The sequence below is a fragment of the Drosophila suzukii genome, unplaced genomic scaffold, assembly GCF_043229965.1.
Source record: "Drosophila suzukii unplaced genomic scaffold, CBGP_Dsuzu_IsoJpt1.0 scf_20, whole genome shotgun sequence".
NCBI classification, from domain to species: domain Eukaryota; kingdom Metazoa; phylum Arthropoda; class Insecta; order Diptera; family Drosophilidae; genus Drosophila; species Drosophila suzukii.
Genome location: NW_027255907.1, coordinates 154,872 through 168,059, shown reverse-complemented (window position 1 = coordinate 168,059; position 13,188 = coordinate 154,872). Strand labels below are relative to the sequence as shown.

The 13,188-nt window shown below is 39.5% G+C and overlaps 1 protein-coding gene and 2 long non-coding RNA genes across 9 annotated transcripts; 1 reads left to right on the top strand and 2 right to left on the bottom strand.

The window, feature by feature from the left end:
• Positions 1–2,947: 2,947 nt before the first annotated feature.
• On the bottom strand, positions 2,948–3,487 carry LOC118878502 (uncharacterized). 2 transcript variants are annotated; one of them, XR_010655140.2, is made up of 3 exons: positions 3,314–3,487; positions 3,167–3,263; positions 2,948–3,104 (listed from the first exon to the last, which is right to left on the bottom strand). It is a non-coding gene; the product is annotated as an uncharacterized lncRNA (long non-coding RNA). The 2 variants fall into 2 exon arrangements; XR_010655141.2 differs by having other exon boundaries at positions 3,167–3,256; positions 3,314–3,450.
• Positions 3,488–4,443: 956 nt separating this feature from the next.
• On the bottom strand, positions 4,444–5,038 carry LOC139354752 (uncharacterized). The gene is made up of 2 exons (XR_011605616.1): positions 4,839–5,038; positions 4,444–4,644 (listed from the first exon to the last, which is right to left on the bottom strand). It is a non-coding gene; the product is annotated as an uncharacterized lncRNA (long non-coding RNA).
• Positions 5,039–9,289: 4,251 nt separating this feature from the next.
• LOC108018344 (uncharacterized) lies at positions 9,290–12,536 on the top strand. Of its 6 annotated transcripts, none has more exons than XM_065868587.2 (4): positions 9,290–9,559; positions 9,614–10,208; positions 10,331–11,231; positions 11,360–12,536. In XM_065868587.2, the coding sequence occupies exons 3-4, from the start codon at positions 11,113–11,115 to the stop codon at positions 11,418–11,420; spliced, it is 180 nt and encodes a 59-aa protein (XP_065724659.1). In that variant the 5' UTR covers positions 9,290–9,559; positions 9,614–10,208; positions 10,331–11,112; the 3' UTR covers positions 11,421–12,536. The 6 variants fall into 6 exon arrangements, 4 of the variants coding, with proteins under 4 accessions (XP_065724659.1, XP_065724658.1, XP_065724657.1 ...); XM_065868586.2 differs by having other exon boundaries at positions 9,295–9,559; positions 10,331–10,459; positions 10,763–12,536; XM_065868585.2 differs by having other exon boundaries at positions 9,295–9,559; positions 10,331–10,459; positions 10,530–12,536.
• The last annotated feature ends 652 nt before the right edge of the window (positions 12,537–13,188 follow it).

Sequence of the window (13,188 nt, the reverse complement as noted above, 5' to 3'; positions counted from 1 at the left end):
CGTATGTCCGTCTGTCTGCCAGTCTGTCTGTCCGTCCGTATGAACGCTAAGATCTCAGAAACTATAAATGAGAATGTCAGGACATGGCATGCAGATTCTAAGGATTCCTGCACAAGCGACCATAACGCTGGTGCCTGCATGGCGCCCAAAATTTCGACGATTTTGTAAAAAATGTAAATGAAATTTTGATTGGATTATCAAGATCCTTCTAAAGCCAAAAATGGTTCCTTCATTAAAAAGTAATAAGCAAGTAATGGAATCGCCACTAGGTGGCATAGTTGCGTGGTGAGCATTCTTGTAAACAGCCCCTTTGCTGCTTGCATATGTAAGTAGCTGAGTAACGGGTATCTGATAGTCAAGGCCATCGACTTATCGACTTTCTTGCACTTAAATGTATTCTTTATTAAATAAACTTAAGTTATTGATTTAATTGTACTCTGCTTACTAAAAATTTCATCTGCGCCTAATTCAATTTCTTGCCGTGTTTTTCTGGTTTTTACTTTTAAAACATTCTTTGAAGTTAACAGGCTTGTATAACAAAAACTAGACATATCTATTTGTTTTAAGTTAAAATATCTAAATTTTTTAAATGTTTTTTTTTTTATTCGAAAGCAATTTAACTGCAGAGGAAACGTTGATTAATAATAATAATCAAAGTAATTATAACTAACCGAAAATTTTAATGATGAATCTGGTTACTTATTTCTACATTATATTACTACAATATATTAATACAAGCAAGACCCGCCGCCACGAAAGAATAAGTCCAAAGGAATCACATCAATGTGGCTCAAAGGTTTAAAAACCCGATCGTCTGTTATATTCCATTTAGAGAAACAAGGAAGAACGCTATAGTCGAGTACATCGACTATCAGATACCCGTTACTCAGATAACAAACTTTAAAATGAGTTAGCCGCGCACTTTGTTCTCTCTCCCTTGCTCTCATTTCTCGGCTCTGCTTTTGTTTCTGCCAGCGCCAAGAATGAGAAAGCAAAACATAAAATAGACAAAAAACATTTATATTTATGTATGCTTGCTAAACATACACAATTTTAAGGCACATTCTGTATTTAAAAATATTTGGTTGAATAGCTTTGTTTGAAAGAATTCTATTTGCCGCGGATATTAGATTGCAATTTTTTACGTCCACACACATGCATAAATACATATGTATGTATGTATGTCGTTTTCTGGCTCTATTGTCAAGGCTTGTCCTAACTACTTTGGTTTGAGAGCATTGGACTGAAAACGCAAAAGTTTTTTATTATTCATTGAAAGAGATAAATAAAGATGTACAGATCTTTAAAGGTTTTTGCCCGTCAATGGGACAAATGGAATTCAATAGAATAAGTTAGCCGCGCACTTTGCTCTCTCTGAGCGCCGGCAGCGCCCTTCAGTTCTGCAGTAGGGACGCGGTGACATGGCTCAAGGCAAAAAGCTTTTTTTTTTTTTTTTGTGCCTAAAACGCTGTGCCGCTGTTGACGTCAGCAGAGAAGTCGGCGCAGCGTAGAAGACTGCCTACAAAAACGATCGTGCAACAAAGATAGGCAGATATTCGGAAGTTCCCTCTCTTTCTTTGTTTAATAATCTGCCTGCACTCGGCGCTCTCAGAGACAAATTTCGGCAGGTCCGTTATTTCTTTTGAGTCTCTCCGTTATGTCCGGCTAGCGACTAATGTTTCGGCGGACAAATTTTCGTGGCGAAGCGACATGTGAGTGCCCTAATATTTTAGGAGCATTATTGTATATCGAAAAAAAACAACTAATATTGTTTTATAAAAGTAAATTGTTTGATTATAGTAAAATTAAGTAAATTGAATTTACTTTTAATGTTATGCTTACGTGTTATACATTAATATTACAATATAATTTTTTAGTTAAGTTATAGAAATTTAGTTCGTTAAAATGTATTGAAATATTTAAAACATTTTAATAGTACCATTTTTGAAGAATTCCTTTTTATATTTTTTACTAAAAAAAGTAAAAGTTATGTAGTCGGATATTTTTCGCTTTAGAAAGGGTATAGGTGCAGTGGCACGCGCCTACTGCGAAGAGAAAACAAAAGAAATCATTCATTCTGATTGAGTTATTGAAGCAAGCCATTTAAATTGTGCGCAGCACAAGTCAGTCAGGTAAGTGTTTCATTAAGTTGAAGATGTTGTGCATTGATCTTAGTTTAAAGTATTAAGGTATTCAATGGGTTCCGTAAGCCGAAAGTGGATGATGAAATGTTTTGCGCCAATAAAAATCCTGCAAAGGGTGCAAACACAGCTCTAAAAGGTAAATATGCAAATAAACAAATAAAACGCATTTTTTAAGCATATGACCATAAATTTTATCAGGAGCGTTGGCCAAGGATTCGGAGGACCCGGACAAAGGTTTAAGGAAGGCGATGACCAATGTAAAAAGCAAATTAACGTAACATAAAATTAGGCTTACTAACAATAATTGTCCTTTAACAGAAAACCTAAATAACATTATTTAATTAAAATATATTTAAAAGTATATACAAATTTATGTATTTTAAATTCTATAAGTAAAAACTCATGGGAAAAATTGTGATTTTCACAAGTGATTTCACTTGGGACGTGTCACTTGCAAGTGATTTCACTTGGGACGTGTCACTTGCAAGTGATTTCATAAGTGAAAACTCATGGAAAAAATTTGATTTTCACAAGTGATTTCACTTGGGACGTGTCACCGGCACGTGACAGGCCATACGAAAAATGAGTATAAGGAACAAGTGAAATCCCGTGGGACTTCGAAAAATTTTCACTTGTGAATCACCTTGTGAATCCCGTGGGACATGTCCTCTTGCACAAGTGAAGAACAAGTGACGCTCCATATAGAAAATTGTATGGAATGTCCGCATTTTCACTTGTGAAAATTCAAATGAAAATTATTCGAGAATTATAGAATTTAAAATACATAAATTTGTATATACTTTTAAATATATTTTAATTAAATAATGTTATTTAGGTTCTCTGTTAAAGGACAATTATTGTTAGTAAGCCTAATTTTATGTTACGTTAATTTGCTTTTTACATTGGTCATCGCCTTCCTTAAACTTTTGTCCGGGTCCTCCGAATCCTTGGCCAACGCTCCTGTTAAAAATTATGGTCATATGCTTAAAAAATTCGTTTTATTTGTTTATTTGCATATTTACCTTTTAGAGCTGTGTTTCACCCTTTGCAGGATTTTTATTAGCGCAAAACATTTCATCATCCACTTTCGGCTAACGGAACCCATTGAATACCTTAATACTTTAAACTAAGATCAAGGCACAACATCTTCAACTTAATGTAACACTTACCTGACTTTATTATTTTCACTTAAAAAGACGAAAGAAGTAAATCTGCTGCGCACAATTTAAATGTCTTGCTTCCCTTTCAATAACTCAAACAGAATGAACCAAGTATTCCTCTCACCCCTTTACATGATTTCTTTTAATTTCTCTTCGCTGTTAACGCGTGCCACTGCACCTATACCCTTTCTAAAGCGAAAAATATTCGACTACATAATTTTTACTTTTTTGAGTAAAAAATACAAAATGAATTACTATTAAAATGTTTTAAATAAATTTTAACTAACTTAATTTCTATAACTTAACTAAAAAATTATATTGTAATATTAATGTATAATACGTAAGCATAACATTAAAAGTAAATTCAATTTATTTAATTTTACTATAATCAAATAATGTACTTTTATAAAACAATATTAGTTGTTTTTTTTTTCGATATACAATAATGCTCCTAAAATATTAGGGCATTCACATGTCGCTGCGACACGAAAATTTTTCCGCCGAAAAATTAGTCGCTAGCCGGACATAACGGAGAGACTCAAAAGAAATAACGGACCTGCCGAAATTTGTCTCTGAGAGCGCCGAGTGCAGGCAGATTATAAGACAAAGAAAGAGAGGGAAGCTCCGAATATCTGCCTCTATTTGTTGCACGATCGTTTTCGTAGGCAGTCTTCTACACTGCGCCGACTTCTCTGTTGACGTCAACAGCGGCACAGCGTTTAGGCACAAAAAAAAAAAGAAAAGCTTTTTGCCTTGAGCCATGTCACCGCGTCCCTACTGCAGAACCGAAGGGTACCCTGCAGTACCATTCAGCGCTTATTGAGCACTCAATCACTGCAAAAAGCTCATCACTGAGCGCTCAATGAGCGCACAATTTGTATGGAACTAAGTGCTTAAATTAACATAGGCATGTCCTAGGGTTCATCAGTGCTCATAAAATAGCACGCATTTTGCGCTTTTTTGAGCACCCTTTTGAGCGCTTTTTTGAGCAGCAGAAAAAGCACACGTTCAGCACATGTTGAGCGCTCGATTAAGCAGCGGAAAAAGCACACATTCAGCACACGTTGAGCGCTCATTCAAGCAGCGAAAAAGCGCACATTCAGCACACGTTGAGCGCTTAGCAGCAAATAAAATTTCAGTTGTAATTTTTATTTTTTTTTGTTTATTTTAAAATTTGAGCTCGGGGGTTTCCGGTGTTATCGGGGTCGCTGGCACCTCCTTCTCAGCATCTGGTGCCGGCGTTGCCTTTTTTTTGGTACAACTCAAGTTTTTAACGCATTGCATTGCCTTCTGCAGCGCCTTTTCGGGAGGCTCCGAGGGATCCACCAGGGCGATTGCATCTAGTATTAGAAAAAAATTAGTTTTAAAAATAAAACAAGACGAGAATAAAAACGAGTGACCGAAAGTAATCGTTATTTGTAAGATTTATTTATAATAAAAGAAATGTTATCTTTGGCATTCAATGTAAAAATCCCACAAGTCTTTTAAAAATTAAACTTACAAACAATAGTTTTCAGCCTCAACAAAAACTTACTTAATAGGGCACGGCGAAATTTGGGTAGTCTGAGCCTCTTCTTGTTTTGCCCCCCTCCAAGTTGTGGGACAGAACAAGTTCCTCGGATAATATGCTTAAGATGGAAGGACTTAGCCTTCCATTTTTTTTATAGATTTACCATCAGCCTTGTCTAAAAATATAAGAAAATTAAAAAAATATCGAGAAGAAATTTGCAAACTTTTGTTTTCGGTCACTTGATCTATTATATTTTGTTGTAAAAAATTATTTATGTATTTTTTTTATTATTTATTAAATCATTTATTTATTTTGCAGATGCGGAAAAAATACCACTTTTCCAGGGACGGAAAATTAGAGATGTTTGAGATTTTTATTTAAATAGTCATGTAAACGAACATGACTTACACAAAAATAAAAATTGTGCTTTAATGTTATTAATACAAAAAATCATAAGTTATAAAAACGAACATCTCATATTTTTGGTCCCTAGGAACTTATCACTCAATAAGATTTTCAAATTTTTTCACAGATTCATTAATTTGTTTATTTATATGCATCGTTTGTTGTTTTTCACGTCAAAAATTAATATTTTTCACAGCTATTTTTTTTCCGCCACGTGTTTTTTTGGGAATCTTCTATTTTCCATTTTTTCAATATACTTTAATTTGTTTTTACTCTCACTGATTAAATAAATATTGGTCTGCGACAGACTTACCTGGGAATCGTATAGGTATCACTTTTAAACCACTGGTTTATTTTATTTAACTACCTTAATTGCGTGCAATTCTAACTCCTTCACATAAGTAAACACAAGTGAAAAAGACGAAAAAAGTAGCGTGCCTTCCAGAAAAACAACAAGCAACAACAACAACGGTTCCGCTAATCCGTTGTTGTTCTGTTTTTTTGGCATGTCCCGTTTGGTCTATGCATCTTGCACATAAAAGCAGGGTATTTATAGACATATCCGACTTTGCAAATCGGTTTATAAAAATATATTCTTAAAACTTCACATATTATTAAATAATATTAATAAACCTATAAATTTGTTTAAGAAATACAAATATTTTAAAACAGAAACCTTTTATTTTAAATGGTTCTTTTATCATTTACGAACAAATGTCGCATTATTCAAAAGGCAAGGGTGCACAAAAGTCTATATATTTTAGTTGCTGGGCCTCCTTCCCATCACACGCACTTTTCCGTCTGAGACATGGCGAGAGAGGGAAAGCCCAAAATTACTTTTTGTGCGTTCTCTTTGCGGACCCGACTGACCCGACGCTCAGCTCTGCCGGCGTCGCTGGCTTCTCTGCCGACGTCGCAGTCGGCTTCGTGATGATTGGGCGCTTAACTCAATTGTGGAACTGCAGGGTACATACACACACATACACGCGTAAAAACATTTCGCATTGTCTGGCTCTGACGTCATAGCTTTTTTCTTTGGAGGTTTGTGGGCGTTAGAGTGGGCGTAGCAAAATTTTTTTTGGGTCAATCTAGCATCAAAACTGTAGGAGTTACAGTTTTGGGCGGTTTGTGGGCGTTAGAGTGGGCGTGGCAGTCTACTGAAACAAACTTGCGCTGCGTAAGAAGCTCAGGAATCTGCACGCCAAATCTCAATAGCCTAGCTCTCTTAGTTTCCGAGATCTCAGCGTTCATCCGGACAGACGGACAGACGGACATGGCTAGATCGACTCGGCTAGTGATCCTGATCAAGAATATATATACTTGATGGGGTCGGAAACGCTTCCTTCTGCCTGTTACATACTTTCCGACGAATCTAGTTTACCCTTTTACTCTACGAGTAACGGGTATAATAAGGAATTTTTGTATAATGTGTATTACAATTTTAATTGTTGTGCTTGCCAATGGCAACCTCAAATTGGATACAATTTAGATGTTTCGAAAAATACCTTTTTGTGGTAAATGTCTTGATTGAATTCGCTTTCTCGCTGTTCTGGACAGTGTAACCGCGTGGGAAAAGCAATAATTGAAAAGACTTGAATTTCTTGAAAACTGTGGGTTTAATTCAAAAACTAGCTCAAATTGTTCCCCTTCGAATGCGATACCGTGCAAGTTGGCACAACCTCTGTGAGAGTTGTATGAATTAATTAAATTTTGCATAGAAAATATTTATACTTTAATGGTTGATGTCAGGGTAGTCTCACTGGCGTGGACAGTGTGAAACGACAAATTTAAAAATTCTATGTGTTTAACACCACCACTGTAAATCAATTTTCTCAAAAACTGTGGGCTTCATTTTTATGAAATTTTCCCGAAACGTGCTCAAGACGATCCCTTATCTACCCATACACCGTGCATGTTGGTACAACCTCTAGGAGTGGAGACGTAGGTAATTTCATTTTTGCCCCCACTTTTTGTATACGGAAAATCCGCTGTTCCGCTGCTTTTTCAACTTTTTCTTAGCGGGCGCCCTTTGTTCCTCCTTCCCATAGAAGCCAGTGGGTCCTCCAGCTCCGCTTAAGCTGCCAAGTACCTGGTGGTGGTGGTGGTGTCCAGAGTCCTAATGGAGAGGTCGTCAGAGATCGCTATTAGTGCAACGCAAACAAATTCTTTTGACCAGATCTTACTTTCTTTGCGAAGAAACGATCGGCATGATGTCCATGTAGGGAGCAAAGTCCCTCTCGGCATGTTCCTTCCCACTGGGATTCTCTAGTGGATCTCCTCCAGCACTTCAACTATTCTGCGGATTTGTCCTGTTGTCGTATTGCTTCCTGACGTTGAAATCTGCACTGACCTCCATTAGGCGTTTTTGGGGATTTCTTCCATTTTTAATTTTGAAAATCATCACTACTTTTGTACGAACACCGCCAAAGATTAAATTTCTTATTCTATGGCCCGCGGTTAACGGCGATTATTGAAATTCATTCGCTAAATTTGGTATATTTTCTGGTATTTCCTTAGCTCATCTGAGTACCGCGCTGAAAAACAGACCCAACGAAAAGCGTTAGCCGCGTATTCGCCTCTCACTCACTTCTATGGTTAGCCCGCGGTTTTCGTCGATATGAGTACTAGGCTTTATTACAGAACTTAATTATCTGAACTTATATCTAGGAAGAAAACTGTCTCGAGTCAACACATGACCCAACCGAGCGAAAAAATGTTCTCTGCGATTGAGATAGAAGCAGGCCAAGGGCGAACGTAGTTTAGGCTTTCTCAGTTATAGCTTTAATTAGCAACATGAGTAAGACCATTTTATAAAATAAGGTGTTGTTTGTTTTTCGTTAATAACGAAAAATAAATTCAAATTTAATATACATACATATTTACAATTAGATTATATTTAATGAATCGTCAATATATATTTCATCATCGCTCGGATTATAGTCTCAAACTATTATATCTTGAGAGCTGGTTGGATGTTGGTTATTAATATCCTCCATCTATTTACCATCGACCATTCGTTGAACGGGTTGTTCATAAGGTTTTCCGTTCTGAAAATTTCAAGTTAGTCCGTCATCCAAGTTTGACGAACCTTGTACCCTATTCACACAGAGGGGGTCTTCAGCAACCAAATTCCGCTTCAGCGACTTTTTTCCATAAGAAATACACTTGTTATAAATAAAAGGGGAAAAGTAGGTACAACTGGCATAAATATTCCAGTGTTTTTATTAAGAATTTTATCGAGCTCACGTAATTTTTGTGTTAAACGTTTTGCGATATTTTTTGAAAAAGAAATGCATTTGATCTGCAATGGTGCCCTTACAAGGAAATTCTTGTTGGTGCAGACCCAAGGAGCCTTCCAACGGCTTAGAATCCAGCAATTGATCTTATCATGAAATGAAGTATTAATATGCTCTTTTTTTAAGAAATTGACCAACCTCCAGCTTATGTCCTTCTTGGCAAGACCTGTTTAATCTAAAGAAAAAACCAGTTAAAGGCGAGGAAGGTGTTATAAATACTTAAAAGCTCAAATTGGTTATAACTTGCGAAAATTCTCATGGCGTCCTACGTTCCTACACTTGCCTAAGTGAAAATCTCATCATCAGCATTGCACATGCTAGCGTTTACACTGTATTAGGTTTGGCGTTTTATTTTTTTCGGAGCAACTTTGCACGTCCTATCCCTTCGGATACGGTTTTCTTATGCCGATTAGCCGTTCGCTTTAGCTATACTCAACTGGAATAAGAATCCGCTTGAAATGGCACCAGCAATTTAAGGAACAACAATTATCTTATAACGGCGACATTGCAGTCCAATTATGTCGCTGAAGCGGAAACCCCCTCTTTGAGAAAAGCCTTTTATTCGCAAACACACTTTAAAGCAAGTGTAACTCAGCTAAGGGGAGTGCGAAGGAGACTGTCCGATTTGAATAATTGGCATGTAGATGGTAGTTGACATTAAGAATGGTACGAACTGCATATTTTTCGATGGCAGTGCCGCTAGCTCAGTCTTATCTCAGGGCAGTGTACCCCTAATGCCACAGCTCGCAACATAAATATCGACAACTCTGCTGTCTCACATCACTAAACTATCGGTCATCACTAAGAACAAAAAAACGTAAACCAAGATACATACCTTCAAATATTGACGGAAAAATTGATTAAATTTGGTTGCTATCGATGACCTAGCCAAGCGCTCCCACCTAGCCATGGATGCCCTTAAGATGCTGCAGGGCACAACCCATTCTCGGTCGGTAGGAGCCCCTTCCTCGCGACTACGACAGTTCCATCTCCCCCAAAAAATCACTCACACATTGTGGTTTTTACAAATGTTTAATGAATATGGTAAGTACAATCATTTTTATTCATGCTCCTCTTAACCGATCTATCCTTCCTCAGCCGAATACTTGTCCGCCGTCATAAATATTAACGCGGTCAAAGCAGAGGATTTGTTTTGCTGGAAAAAGGCAACAGGCGTCGCGGAAAGTTATGCTCTACCAGTCACTTATTGGTAGAGCCTCAAAAGGAACATACGCGATGCGTGTGTGTATGGCAAACGACGAGGACAAATAAGGCTCTCGGGTCTAAATCCGGATAAATTCACAATTAGTCAGGGAAGTAAATATAGTAATCCAGGTACAAATGTATTTAATTTTCCCTAAATTTCAGCCACTATTGGTCCGGGCCTGGAGGGCGATTATAGCCCGGGCTGGAGACTTCTCGCCGGAGGCCAGCAGTAATACGGGTCTCAGCAAACAAAAACTGGCGTTGCGCAAGGGCAGTCCAAAGTTCGGCTGCCAGACAAATCGGCGGTACGTGGTATTCCGGATCGGACTCACCGGGAAATGCTGGATGTCGTCGGCGTCGACTGCGAAAGGCGTTTATGGCTGGTCACGGTCACTTTTATGGCGGATCGAACGGACACCGGTTGCTGGCAGCCAAATCGTGGCTGATATGAATGGCGAAATCGCGCAGAAATCCGTGGAACTCCCAAGTAAATATCCCGGGGCCCTTTGTGTTGGGACCCCGGCTACCCTATATATGATTATTAATAAATAACAAACTAACATGTTAACTTTCCTATCACTCACAAAAGTTGTATCTTAAAACTTTCAGCTGCATCTGCCTGGTTAGTCAATATAGCTGCGACTATACTGATATCTGCTGATCATCTTCGTTCCTCCCCCACCATATTACATGACCTCTCCCAAAATTGGGTCATTGGATACATGAGTGCCATTTAAGGTAATCTCAGAGCGAACCGCGATTAATCCTCAAATAACCAGATCGCCCTATCGACCTAACCTGTCGATAGAGTTCGTCCCATAATCGACTCCAATTGCAACATTAACCAAAGATTTCGAGAGGTGCTTCCCGGAGTTTCAGCAGAACGACGAAATAATTGGTACCTTTGGAGATAGGATGGGACTCAACACGGCACTGATACCATCCTGCAGTTCGATCGGCGCCTAAGGCGGGTCCACGCATGACGGGAACTTTAGCAGATGTGATCGCGATGCTCGTATACTTTGTTTCTCCTTATTTCAGATCACAACCGGATGTCTTTGGCGTGATACACTCCCAGACTACACTCCTCCAGCAAGAATGCATTGCTGCCGACGGATTTGACCACCCTGGCTTTTAAGAATTTGCGAGCAAACTTGGCGTTAAAAGATTTGCTGAAATCACTTAGCACGAAGTTGCGGCGGAAGACTTCTTGCCCCGGCTTGGCGAGCAACGTACGGGCTCGCTTATCATAGCGTTGCCGGCTCATCTCGTATGCCCCCTCCAGTTGCTTCTGCACTTTGGCTTGGATTATTTGAAGCTTGTCCTTGGTCTGCATTCCGGCAATTTCATGGTCGACCAGGGACCTGAGTCGTCTGGCTAGCTTGTAACTGATGGCCAAATACGGTGAAGAACGATGGCCACCTCAATCTCCGGCAGGTGTGCATCCCATTCCCGGTGACATTCCCGGTCAAGACATTCCTGTTAACTCTCTTCGCGGCATTGCTCTGTGGTGAGTATACTGGAGTCTTCATGTGCTGTATACCGAAGCCATCGATCATCTCCTCAAACGCCTTGGATACGAACTGTTTGCCGTTGTCCGAATGTATCGTAAAACTTGTAAAATATCTGGTTTACCAGGAAATTCACTACGTTCGTCGCCGTCGCCTCCTTCATCGCCTTTAAGAAGGTGTACTTTTAGAAATGGCCCACCACGATGAATATCCACGCGTGATCACTCTTGGACCTCGGATACTTGCCCAGAAAATCGATGTAGAGTTTCTGGAATGGCCTTTCCGTCCCTACTCTTCGTCCGATTCCGACCTGCATCCTGAAGTTTGCACACCTCGCAACCCCGGATAGGCATTCCTGGCCAATAGAACTAACGTCGCAGGGTGTCCAAGGTCTTCGTCATTTCAACATGGCCATCATAGGGGTCCGAATGCGTCAGGTGTAGCGCTTGTAGTGAATATCGTAAGTTGGGAGGAGGTGGGGTGCATGCAGAAAGGGGGAGGAGAGCAACAGACCTTAATGTCAACCTGATTTGTGGCACCTCCCAGATTCGCTATGGGGTTACAGGCAGAAATATGGCGGCATAATCGGTCTTTCCAATTTCGACCGTCTCACAGTCAAGAAGTGTTTTCTTAAAGTGTCTTGTTAAGTCTTAAATTATAAAATAACGAGAGCAAAAGTTCGGCTTGCAGCCACAAAGATTAGTTCAGCGCTAAGTCCAATTGGGCGAGTGGAGAAATCGAAGAATATTCCAGTTGTATTTATTAGGGAAGGTAGCGATTCCGACCCCATAAAGTATATATATTCTTTAAGAGGATCACTAGCCGAGTCGATCTAGCCATGTCCGTCTGTCCGGATAAACGCTGAGATCTCGGAAACTATAAGAGATAGGCTATTGAGATTTGGCATGCTGTAGTATGCATGTATCATTGTAGCGAGTACCCACTGTACCGACACCAACATTGTGTTACAGTGTACTCAACCAAATACAAAAGTGCCGGCCGCTAAACTCTTGCGGCCAGCCGAAATATGAATGCGCCTCAGAGCCCAACTTATGGGAAGTGCTAGTGTCAGCATATTCCCATGGCCTGAGTGCAGACACATACAAGGCATGCATATACAACTGCTCTCGCGCTCTTGGTGCTACCAGCACAAATACAATTGTGAGCATATACTTTGATATATACATGACGGCCGCTGCCAATGTTTGCAGGCAGCGCAGCCGCAATTAGCTAGCTGTAAGTCACTCGAATTATGACCATCAATCAATAAAGAACAAGCTTGGCCGTTGGCCACTATAACCAAATCTTTTACTTTATTCTGAGGATAATAACACACATCTAATAAATATGATTTAAATAATACATGGCGACCGTGACAGTGATGTCGAAGCAAACAAAGTTTTAATTTGAAGTGCGAATTGTGTACAACAAACCAAAATAAGTGCACCAGCAACAAAAATTGAAGAAAATGGTGATGGTACAGATTGTACAACAAGCAAATGTTAGAGAAATATGATGCAAATGCTGAGAAAGTGATATTGATGAGAGAATCTAATGGTCAGAAAGAAGAGCAAGCGCCTACGATAAAGGGGGCTATGTAAATCCGAAGACAAAACAAAGTTGAAGAAACGCGAGGGAAGCCAGAAGAGAGGAAAAGCTATTAAATAAATAATCTACGTTACTGCCTGTGCGAGGACCAGCACCGGCGCCGCCTAAACCCATAGGCCAGGGACGACCACAAGAGAAAAAAAAAAGAGTGGGAGGCATGGCAATTCCTCCTACACCTACGTTGGAAAAGTAATGAACATAAACGACGACGTTGGACTGGACAAAGCTGCTCCTGTCGAGCAAAGGGATGCACCGAGTCTAAAAGAAGCTCTAGAGGTGTGCCCCAACGATGGACCACACCCCCTCACAATAGCTGAGTACAGGGCACGCCAGCAGAAGAAGGACAAA